Source organism: Trichoplusia ni, chromosome 5 (assembly GCF_003590095.1).
Source record: "Trichoplusia ni isolate ovarian cell line Hi5 chromosome 5, tn1, whole genome shotgun sequence".
NCBI lineage: Eukaryota > Metazoa > Arthropoda > Insecta > Lepidoptera > Noctuidae > Trichoplusia > Trichoplusia ni.
The window spans coordinates 9,316,663-9,328,427 of NC_039482.1; the positions used below are offsets into that span (position 1 = coordinate 9,316,663).

The following is an 11,765-nucleotide window of genomic DNA, read 5'->3' on the forward strand; positions in this document are numbered from 1 at the left end:
CATTACAAGGAACTCCATAAAATCAAAGTCAAAATCAAAAGTAATTTATTCAAATTAGGCTTATGAAAGTAGCACTTTTTGAAGGTCAGGTTACAATGGACAGCAAAAAGTTTCGCCCACCCTTCACCGCTTCATAAGTACGCTTGCTGTTAGAGAAGAAACTGCGCAACAAACTCCCCAGAAGCACGCTGTCTTTCCATTTACAATATTAGGTAGTATAGAAAACAATATAAAAATAAATGTGTTGGTGCCGTGACAAACACGTATCTGCTGCCGGCTAATACAATGTAGACTGAAAGAAATGCCCCAAATATTGATTTTTAACAGAATAATAACACACAGCACATCACAGCATCGCAATTACATGGACCAATTGAAACTAACTACCAAAGCCGCGCCAAAGTAGCCAATAGTTGCGGCATTGTGTGATTATTGTACAGTCAGTAACAAAAGTTGGAGTACACAAAAATTGTACTTTGCAGTGTCATTCAGGAAGTGATGATAAGTACCTATGTTTTAACTACTCTGCGTGTCAAGCCAGCCTAATATCAAAATAGCAACTCATTAAATATGATTCAAAATTCAAAAATTTTATACAACAGCTGTTGTGGTTTTCTGTGTGCATAATATTCCATGGTAAGCATGAGGCTTAGGTTTGATCCCAATGCAGACAAGCACCAATACGTTTTAAATTAGTTTTTACTTGTACTTTTAAATTATCAATACAGTGATGACATTAAAGCTGGATCCCAGGTATTGAAATGTTATTATTATATAAATACAATTGAAGAACCGCTTCAGTTGCTGACTGTAGGTGTATAATAAGCCAACTACTTATCAGCGATCGTAGCAACCCAACATTCACTTTAACAAATATAATATAATGTAATCATTTTACTTAACAACGAGAAACTTTTGTGTGAAATAGTATCCACCATGATCTGGTTCCTGGCGGCTGTTTTTAGGTAAACCTTTCGTAGACATTACCTTTTATACAGCAAACTGCCTATATCCTTAACCTTGACCTCCAAAACTCAATTACCCAAGCTTTACCATACCTCTTACTAACACTGGTTGTTAGATTTTCTGGTCTCTGATTACAAATAAATACTGCCGCAGATGCCAGCATAAATAGCTAGCACCCACTTTTTATGTGCCTTCGGAACACGGATGATCAGTACCCATTGAGCGATCACGCCAAAAATTGCTTCATCTGAATCCGACCTAGGAGACTCACGGTCTAGTGTCTCCTCTAGAAACTCGTCATCATAAGTAATTAAGACATTTCACTAATGATGGGTGCTCTTGATTGACGATCGGAGTGGTTGCCACCCTAAGATACCCAGTAATTCTTCATTTGTTTTCGGTGTGTAGCGCTGTAGCAGCTGGATGCTACGGCAAAGACCAGGATTTCCCTCCAGGGTTCAAGTTCGGAGCAGCTACTGCGGCGTACCAGGTCGAGGGAGCTTGGAATGTTAGCAGTAAGTTAATGTGGGAAATATTAAAACTTAATTTTACCTTTACAATATACCATTCAAGCCTACGAGTGCCAAAGAAATATGCGTAAAGTCGGTACAGTATATAAAAGTATATTATTCACATGGAAACCATAACACTGTCTGGTGCACTTGGCGACTTGTTTTATTGAGTTGTTTTTATGAGCACTAACGTGTTTTATAAGCGTCACTCCAATCAACATAGGTTCACTTTAAGAGCTGGAATCTTTGCTGGGGCGATCCAGTTAAAAAATTGAGAGAAGACAGGAAAGTGACAGCCTTTCGCCAACTACATCTGGGTCGACATCCAGACGAACTGTTTCCAGCTTAGTAATAGTTTTTTCAATTCTTTGTTTGTGGTCTGGTGTGTATGTAATATAGAAATAAAGAAGCCTAAAATTGCATTAAATATACTTTTCAGACAAAGGTGTAAATATATGGGATAAGTTCTTACATGACAAGCCGAGTGTTATCAAAGACTTGAGCAATGGAGACGTCGCCTGCGACTCCTACCACAACTGGGAGAGGGATGTGGAGATGGCTGCTGAACTGGGACTTGACTATTACAGGTATTCACAAGAGCATGTAGACAAAATACATTTTTCCAAGCGTTATCCCAGATAAAACGCACATACACGAAACACAGTTAAATGAAAATCCCGTCAATTGTCCTAGTCGTATAAATTGTCGAAGGTTATAAGTGACTTACAACTGCATAGTTGTGATTCTTTCTTTAATATATTTCAATATTTTAATGGCAGTTGGATAGGAAATGAGATAAGTAAGCTATTATTATTTCCAAGATTAACTTATACCAAACAGATTTGAAGAATCTAAGTACCGTCAGTTGGTCTCTTTTCCCCCTGAGTAGCTACAGTGTTCTATATATGTCTAGATAAGCTAAGCTAGCCTTTTAAAATCTTAGGATTTCGCTATCCTGGTCTCGGATCCTCCCCACTGGCTTCCCTAACAAGATCAACGAAGATGGAGTAAACTACTACAACAAGCTGATTGACGGTCTTCAGGCGAAGGGCATCGACGCTATGGTTACTATATACCACTGGGACCTACCACAACCTCTCCAGGAGTTAGGTGAGTCGACAGTTTAAGTTTTGAAAGTTGCCTTTGCCATATGGTAACAGCAAATTAGTACTAACAGACAATACCTAGTTCAGGAATTCGAATCCTTCTCCTCTGTATGTTTCCCTTCGCATTACTTCTGTTCCTGGTTGAGTTATCTCCTTTTGCATCTTTTTATATCAATTGTCCATCTCACCCTTGGTTTATGGGGATTTTGTCATCTTGACCACCTTGATACAGTTATAATTTTGCTCTATCTACCAACTTAAAACGGTTTTGTGCAGGTGGCTGGACTAACCCCCTCATCGCGGACTGGTTCGAGGACTACGCGCGGGTTGTGTACAAGCACTTCGGCGACCGCGTCAAGCTTTGGCTTACGATCAATGAGCCCATAGTTATATGTGATGGTAGTTACAACTCCGGTCTCGCTGCACCTGGTTATCTCAGCCCTGATATTGGAGCCTACTTATGTAACAAACACGTCCTATTGGCTCACGCTAAGGCCTGGAGACTGTACGATAAGGAATTCAGACCTAAGTTTAATGGTAAGCTATTCTCTATAAATCCAAAAAAAATCCTCTCGATGGCGCTGGCGGGTGATCGATACTTACTTATTTTGTAAAGAACTCGACACAAGTGTTCAAAGCACCATAAGACTAAGTATTTCTTCATCTTGAAACTCGATGGGGCATCAAGCAGCAACAACGAGATGTCAAATACAAAATACTTAAACACAAACAAAAATAAACTGTTTTTTTTTTGCAATGACTATTATTCTTTCTTACAGGTAGAGTATCACTGGCCAACCATTTACTGTGGATCGAACCTTATTCAATAGAATACACCGACCTTGCAGAACTAGCTCTACAAAACTCGGTTAGTTATTCCATATGAATAGATTTACCCCATGCTGTCTTGCTACAGATGCTTACAACTAGGTATGGTCCCGGCACATGCAAAACCACAGCCTTGCATGGACATGAAATTTTCTAATGAATTAAGAAAATTTAATGTACATGCAAGTATTTGTATAAAACAAGCAGGAGTTCCCCATGACTTTGTAGAAAGATTTACGTATATATTAGACAGTGATTTCGATGCATACAGCTAGTATTTTAAATATTCCCTTTCCCTAAATTGAGCCCTGTTTTCAGGCGGGGAGATACTCCCATCCAATCTACTCTAAGGCGGGAGGCTGGCCGCCAGGCGTGGAGGACGCCATCGCTATAGCTTGCTTAGAAAAAGGATACCCCAGGTCAAACTTCCCGTCGTTCACGAAAGAAGAAATTGAGTTGGTCAAAGGTAAGGGAATTGTGACCTGCACAACTGTGCACTCAATCCGCTACCTTTAAGAAGAAAATAAATTAAAAAATGTTTTGTTACCACTTTGTAATCTTAAAGGAACATACGACTATTACGGCATGAACCACTACACGAGTCGTTTGATCCGGGAGGCTCATCCCGACGAGAAGCTGTTGCCCTGGCCCTTCGGAGACGCTCCAGACCTAAAGGCGAAAATGACTGTATCAGATAAATGGCCTGCCACTGTCGTTCCCTGGTTCTACGTAAGTACTGAAAGTAGGTTAACCCATCTGTGCGCGTGATAATAACAAAAGGAAAAACTCCTAAACTAACATCGTACACTTTTCAGGTGAACCCAAAAGGTATCCGCAAGCAGTTGGCCTGGCTGAAGCAGCAGTACGGTGACCTGGAGGTCATGATCACAGAGAACGGACTGCCCACGTATAAAGGACTCAACGATACCACGAGAATCGACTATTACAAGAAGAATTTAAAACAGGTATCAAATAATTATGTAGATCCTTACCCTCGTGAAGCCACTTAAGGGTCGACTGATCGTAATATAAGCAAAGCTTTTCTCGCTCCGTAGATAGGCGACAATCTTTGTCATAACGAGTTTAGGAAGGCACGTTAAATTGTGGGGCCCGGCTGTTATTCATACAGCTTTTACAGTCGTTACAGATAGTCAGATGCTTGAAAGTCTGACAACCAGTCTAACTAAGGGGTATCGTGTTACCCAGGTAACTGGATTGAGGAGGTCAGATAAGCACTTGCTCCTTTTGAAACACTGGTGCTTATCTGAATCTGGTTAGACTGGTAGCCGACCCCAACATAGTAGGGAGAAGGCTAAGACGATGGGTTACCAAAGGGTATCGTATTGCTAAGACTAATACGACATAAATGAAAAAACACTAGGCTGAGGTATGTCCATGCGAAAGTTATCTTGAATATAGTATTCAGATTTACGAAATTTTTCATGTAATCATACATCGTATTTATGTTCTCCAGATCTTGCTGTCAATTAATAAAGATGGGGTGAACGTGACTCACTACACCGCTTGGTCACTCATGGATAACTTTGAATGGGCTGATGGTTACACGTGAGTAGAATTAATAAGTAATTGTAACTGGCTGGTCCAGAACAACATTTTTAATAATGAGGATATGTTGGACTCTCGCGGACTAAAAACATCTTTCTCAACTATTTTGCCTAAGCCAGAGTCATGGGATCGCTCACGCGCGCCTCTGGCAAGCCCTTAAGTTTTTAGTCATTTTAGACTTCGTAATGTTCTTACGGAACTGTAGAAGTTCCGTACCTAAAGGGTAAAATTTTAGAGTTCAGCTTACTGACAGGATCTTCCGTCTTTCTATTCGTTTATCCTTCCACGAGAAAGAATAATCTCATTAACCGTTACAATTAGACATGAATATATTTTTTATGTCTTGTTTTAGTACCAAGTTCGGTCTGTACGAGGTGGACTTCAACGACCCGAAGCGCACGCGCACGCCTCGCGAGTCCGCCTACTACTACGCAAGCATTATCAAGAACCGCTCTTTGGATATACCTTCGAATAACACCAAACCAAAACAAAAACAAAGACCTTTGAAAAAAAAATCTTAAAGCATTGAAACTGAACTGTTTCTTAGGGTGTTTATGCTCCTGAAAGAGGAGCGGGATTGTCTGAAAGGGTTACCGTAGCTTCGGTACACGAAGGGTAAATTAAGGAACATGGGTGGGTTTTAGTGAGTAGGAGTCTGACACTCCCTTCCGCTCAACCCAAAGCGGAAGGAGTCATTTGGTAACTTTCCATCCGGAAAAACCCATCCATGTTCCTTCTTTTGCACTTCGTGTGCCGAGGCTACGGTAACCCTTTCGGACAATCCCGCGGCGCACATTAGACCCTAGCACTTAATATATTAAATTGGCTAATTTATTTTTAATACCGTATAGGTAGACAGTTTTTTAAAGAACCTTCACGCGTGATGCCGTGACCAAAGAAAATAGGGATTCATTTTTATAATATGTAGATCACGATTTGCGACTGTCAAGGGGCTTACTAGCAAGTCTTGAAGTGAAATTATGGCGGGTGTGAAAGAGATGTGCTGCTCTAGTCATGTATTACTCTGTCACGCTTCCACAATCATAATTACTTTATTACGTTGTATATAGAATTCAGGTATTAAATTACAGAATGTGTTCATATTCAAGGGGTTTTAGGATATCCTAGTGACTCATGGGCTACCGGTCGTTAATCATTTTTAGGTCCCGCTTTTTTAAGAAACTGTTAATCAAGGGCGTCTTTCACACTAATAAAATAGAAATATAATGAGCGCTAGTTTTTTAAGAACATGAACACACACAACACATCGCAACTTGGACCAATGGAAACTAAGTACCAACATACCTCCTTAACACGTAACCTGAGATTGAGTTAACTCTTCGAGTGTCATTGTTATAAAACTACACAAAAAGTGCCAGTACTTTGCAGTGCCGTTAAGGAAGTGATGAAAAGTACCAATGGTGATATTGGATTTGTATGCAATAGGCGTAGGTTCGATCCCAAAGCAGACAAGTACCAGCAAAATCATAAGGAGGAAACCTGAATCTCAGATGTTGAAAAAGAGCTTTTCTACCGATTCATGAAAATACCATAAATAAAAAATTCTATAAAATACTAGTATATACGGTTATTATTATGAAAATACAGTTGGCGAACAACTTTGGTTGCTGACTGTAGGTGTACAACAAGCCAACTACTTATCAGCAATCATACCAACTCAAAATTCTCGTTAACAAATGTAATTTAATGTAATCATTTTACTTAACAACGAGTAACTTTTGTGTGAATTAGTATCCACCATGATCTGGTTCCTGGCGGCTGTTTTTAGGTAAAAATTTCATAGAAACTTACTACTTACTTACTGCAAACTGCCTATATCCTTGTGGTCCAGAACTCAATCACCCAAGTGACACGATAACGAAGACTGTCTTTTTAAACTTTATAGCTTCTGATTACAAGTAACTACTGCCACAAATATACCAATTAAAGCTAGGAACCACATATTCACGTGCCTTCGAAACACGGAGCCTCTGGAATGGGTTCAACCGTCATATGGTCATGGATGGTCACCACTTAAGGACCGACTGCGCTGAACATTAATCAATCTGAGATTGGTCAGACCGTGAATTTCCTCTAGAAACTCGAGATCATAATCAATCAAGACACTAAACCATTGGTTGGTGCTGTCGATTGAAATAGTGGTAGCGTGGTACACACCCTTAGAGTATTTTTAAGTAATTCTGCATTTGTTTTTCGGTGTGTAGCGCTATAGCAGCTGGATGCTACGGCAAAGACCTGGGCGGACAATTCCCTCCGGGTTTCAAGTTCGGAGCAGGCACTTCATCGTACCAAGTCGAGGGGGCTTGGAATGTTAGCGGTGAGCCAGTATAAGCAGCATTCAAACTTAATTATGGAGATAACGAACAGACGTAAAAAAATGAATCGCTAGCTCAACGCGTTGTTCTAAATATGTACCTATTAAGCCTACAAATACACATAGAAACCATAACACTGTTTGGTAGACAACCACTAACATTTTTTATAAGCTTCCCTCCAATCAACGTAGGTTGACTTTTAACTTCTGGAATCTTTAGTGGTGTGATGAAGTTCAAAAATAAGGGGAAGAAAGAATCAACATAAACGCCTAACTTTTTACACTACATTTGGGGTCAACATCCAAGCGAAAGGTGTGCAGCTAAGTATCGGTATTTTTCAGTCAGTTCGTGATATGTTTCAGACAAAGGTGTAAATATTTTGGATAAGTTTGTGCATGACCACCCGACTTCGATCAAAGACTTGAGCAATGGAGACGTCGCCTGCGACTCCTACCACAACTGGGAGAGGGATGTGGAGATGGCTGCTGAACTGGGACTTGACTATTACAGGTATACACAAGGACTGGTAGACAAGATACATTTTGATCAAATGTACTAACCTGACTGAAATGAAAGTCACGTCACTTATTATAAAGTCGTATAATATTTTGAAGGTTATGTTATTTTAAACAAAGTGTGATTTTTTTAATCAAAGTCAGTATTACACACGGCTACAGCTACATAGTTGCTATTATTACTTCGATACATTTAAATATTTATAATGGTAGTTACATAGGAAATTGGATAAGTTAATACATCTATTATTATTTCCTAGTTTAACTCCTGCCATAAAGATTTTAAGACTCTGAGGGCCCTCTGGTCTTCCCCCAAACATTAGTTTTTCTATATTTTTCATTTTAAGCTTTCTTTTTAAAATCTGAGGTTTTCACTTTCCTGGTCGCGGATCCTCCCAACGGGTTTCCCCAACAAGATCAGCAAGGATGGCGTGAAGTACTACAATAAGCTGATCAACGGTCTTCAAGCGAAGGGCATCGAAGCCATGGTTACTATATACCACTGGGACCTACCGCTACCACTGCAGGAGTTAGGTGAGCCGTCAGACACCATTCGTTGGTAGATAGTTTGTTTGGTCAGATTCACTTACACATCATCATCAACCTTGAATAACCTACTGCTGGACAGAAGTCGCCCTATGTTTATACCAATCCCTCTATTCCCTTCGCAACCATCCTATTCCTGTTTTATCTTCTTTTGCATCTGTTTATACCTTTCCCATCTCGTCCTTGGGCTACATAGATTTTGCCGTTTTATAATAAAAACTGTTCTTCCAGGTGGCTGGACTAACCCCCTCATCGCGGACTGGTTCGAGGACTACGCGCGGGTTGTTTACACGCAGTTCGGCGACCGCGTCAAGCTTTGGCTCACGGTCAATGAGCCTATATCATTCTGTGACGGTAGTTACAACACCGGGGTCGGTGCCCCCGGTGTTCTCAGCCCTGATGTTGGAGCCTACATATGTAACAAACACGTCCTATTGGCTCACGCTAAGGCCTGGAGACTGTATGATAAGGAATTCAGACCTAAGTTTAATGGTAAGCCATTTTCTATGAATCCGAAAATTTCCCCTTATTGTCGCTGGCGGGTGATCGATACTTATTTTTTTACAGGAAGAGTATCACTGGCCAACAATTTACTGTGGATTGAACCTTATTCAGAAGAATACACCGACCTTGCAGAACTTGCCCTACAAAATTCGGTAAGTTAAGTAGTTCATTTCATCTCAAATCTTTGATATCCATTCTGAAAATCAGCTCACTTAACTTAAGCCCTGTTTTCAGGCGGGAAGATACTCCCACCCAATCTTCTCCGAGGCAGGAGGCTGGCCGCCAGGCGTGGAGGAAGTTATCGCTAAAGTTTGCTTAGAGAAAGGATATCCCAGGTCTACCTTCCCGTCGTTCTCAAAAGAAGAAATTGAGTTGGTCAAAGGTACAGGAATGTGATTTAAAGTGCATGCTCCAACCTAATTAAATAATACTATACATTAGTAGTACCTAGAATATACAGATTATAGAAGGACACCTGCCTAGCACGCGTTCATGTACAATACAAGCGCATGACGTATGAGAGCATGGAAACCGCGGCAGGTTTCACACAATTGTTTTAGGTACAATAACCTATAATACAACTGTGCACTCAATTTGCTATCGATGCTATCTTTAGGCAACAAATAAATAAAATAAAAGTTGTGTTACCGCTTTTCTTTCCTACAGGAACATACGACTATTACGGCATGAACCACTACACGAGCCGTCTGATCCGGGAGGCTCACCCCGACGAGAAGCTGTTGCCCTGGCCCTACGGAGACGCCCCAGACTTAAAGGCGAAAATGACTGTATCAGATAAATGGCCTGCCACTGTCGTCCCCTGGTTCTACGTAAGTACTGAAAGTAGTTCAACCCAAATGTGCGCGTGATAACTTAAGCAAACAAAAGAAAAAAAAAATCTTACAATTTTAGGTGAACCCAAAAGGTATCCGCAAACAGTTGGCGTGGCTGAAGCAGCAGTACGGGGACCTGGAGATCATGATCACAGAAAACGGTTTTCCCACGTATCATGGACTCAACGACACCGCGAGAATCGACTATTACAAGAAGAATTTAAAACAGGTATCAAATAATTACGGATATCTATTCCCTCGTGGCTAAGCCACTTAAGGATCGACTGACCGCAGCATACGCAAGGCTTGGCTCGCTCCGTAGATGGGTGACGACCTATGTCATAACAATTGTCCTGCTGTCGTTGGTACATCCTCTTTAATCAGGTGAGTTACCTAGGGGTATCGTATTACTCGACACGTAGGTTGACACTGGTATTCAGATGCATCTTGTTAAACTGGAAATCTAATACGACATAATTGGAAAAACGCTCGGCAAATGATAAGGTGTGTCCATGAGAAGGTTTTCTTGAAGATAACCAGTATCAATGTAACCAGCGACGTATGAGTTTGACCGTTGATTTGTCATCTCTACTGTGCGACTAATTGTGATTGTGACTGTGTGCTTGTGGGGTCTTAGTATTCAGGTATTGCGAATCGTATTTATTTTCTCCAGATCTTGCTGTCAATTAATAAAGATGGGGTGAACGTGACTCACTACACCGCCTGGTCACTCATGGATAACTTTGAATGGGCTGATGGTTACACGTGAGTAGAATTAAAATAATAGTATGTCCAGAACAACATTCCTTTTTTTCCGAAATAAAAAGCTAATGAGTTCAACCACGGCGTGAGGATATGTCAGACTCTCGCGAACTAAAAACACCCCGTCCAACTATTTTGCCTAAGCCAGAGTCATGGGATCGCTCACGCACGCTCAATGCGACTCTGCCAAATCATTAAGTTTTTAGTCCTTTTAAACTTCTTTTAGAAAAGAATATTGTTGTTGCAAGAAGTTTTGCACCTAGAGGGTTAAATCATAATCCCATTCGTAGAGTTCCGCTTCGGACAGGGTCTTCCATCTTCCAATATCTTTACCCTTACACACAAAAATAAAAACCGTTGGCTGTTTCTCATGAATCGTTTGATTAACAATATAATGTTTGTTTTGTTTCAGCACTAAGTTTGGTCTGTACGAGGTAGACTTCAACGACCCGAAGCGCACTCGCACGCCTCGCGAGTCTGCTATCTACTACGCAAGCGTTATCAAGAACCGTTCTTTGGATATACCTTCAAATACCACTAAACCGAAACAAAAACAAAAAACATTGAAAAAATGATCTTAGAGCATTGAAAATGAACAGTTTCTTAGGGTTCTATACTCCTGCCGGGGCAGCGGGTTTGTCCGAGAGGGTTACATGGGTGGGGTTTAGTAACTGGGTGTCTGACACTCCATTCCGCTCATCCTCAAGTGGAAGGAGTCATTTGATGATTTCCCATCTGGAAAAAAATAGGTTCTATACTCAACGGGGGAAAATGAAACCATATTACGATAGAAAACACTGAGTCTGGCTGCCCGTATGTACATTGAGTATATCATTGTACATTGTGTAACCCTGACTACTCCAAGTTTAATAGGTGGTTTAGTAGAAAGGTAACATCTGCTCATTGGACCCATAGACTTATTTTTTACGATGGGAAATCATCAAATGATTCCTTCCGCTTTGGGTGGAGCGGGAAAAAGGTCATCCATGTTCCTTCTTTTGTCCTTCGTGAACCGGGGCCACAGTAACCCTTTCGGACAACCGCGCTGAGCACATTGGACCCTGGCAATTAATATATTAAATTGGCTAATTTATTTTTGATTTCCTATAGCTAGACAGTTCAAATTAATACGAATTTTTCGTTGTTGTTCCCGCTACGCTCGTTTCGGTCCTTTGATGGGGAACACCCTTAAATTTGCCAACGGTGAAATAGCTCTATTATCGCCCACAGATACAGTTTTTGTGTTTTCTTGAATAAATAAATAAATGTGAGCAAGTGGTGTGATATATTC

General features: G+C 40.7%; 1 protein-coding gene across 1 annotated transcript; it reads left to right on the top strand.

Moving 5' to 3' along the window:
- Nucleotides 1–1,967: 1,967 nt before the first annotated feature.
- Nucleotides 1,968–11,236, top strand: LOC113493930 (lactase-phlorizin hydrolase-like). The gene is made up of 19 exons (XM_026871964.1): nucleotides 1,968–2,065; nucleotides 2,422–2,588; nucleotides 2,861–3,121; nucleotides 3,364–3,452; nucleotides 3,719–3,878; nucleotides 3,978–4,141; nucleotides 4,228–4,377; nucleotides 4,887–4,978; nucleotides 5,331–5,471; nucleotides 7,204–7,316; nucleotides 7,677–7,824; nucleotides 8,197–8,363; nucleotides 8,607–8,867; nucleotides 8,943–9,031; nucleotides 9,114–9,261; nucleotides 9,546–9,709; nucleotides 9,792–9,941; nucleotides 10,386–10,477; nucleotides 10,887–11,236. The coding sequence occupies exons 1-19, from the start codon at nucleotides 2,034–2,036 to the stop codon at nucleotides 11,047–11,049; spliced, it is 2,751 nt and encodes a 916-aa protein (XP_026727765.1). The 5' UTR covers nucleotides 1,968–2,033; the 3' UTR covers nucleotides 11,050–11,236.
- Nucleotides 11,237–11,765: the final 529 nt, after the last annotated feature.

Bases quoted from the DNA above. Each gene is read 5' to 3' on its own strand.
- LOC113493930 (XM_026871964.1), top strand. From the start codon at position 2,034: ATGGCTGCTGAACTGGGACTTGACTATTACAG. The intron at 2,066-2,421 runs GTATTCACAAGA...TTAAAATCTTAG, and splicing joins CTGGGACTTGACTATTACAG to GATTTCGCTATCCTGGTCTC. The intron at 10,478-10,886 runs GTGAGTAGAATT...GTTTTGTTTCAG, and splicing joins GAATGGGCTGATGGTTACAC to CACTAAGTTTGGTCTGTACG.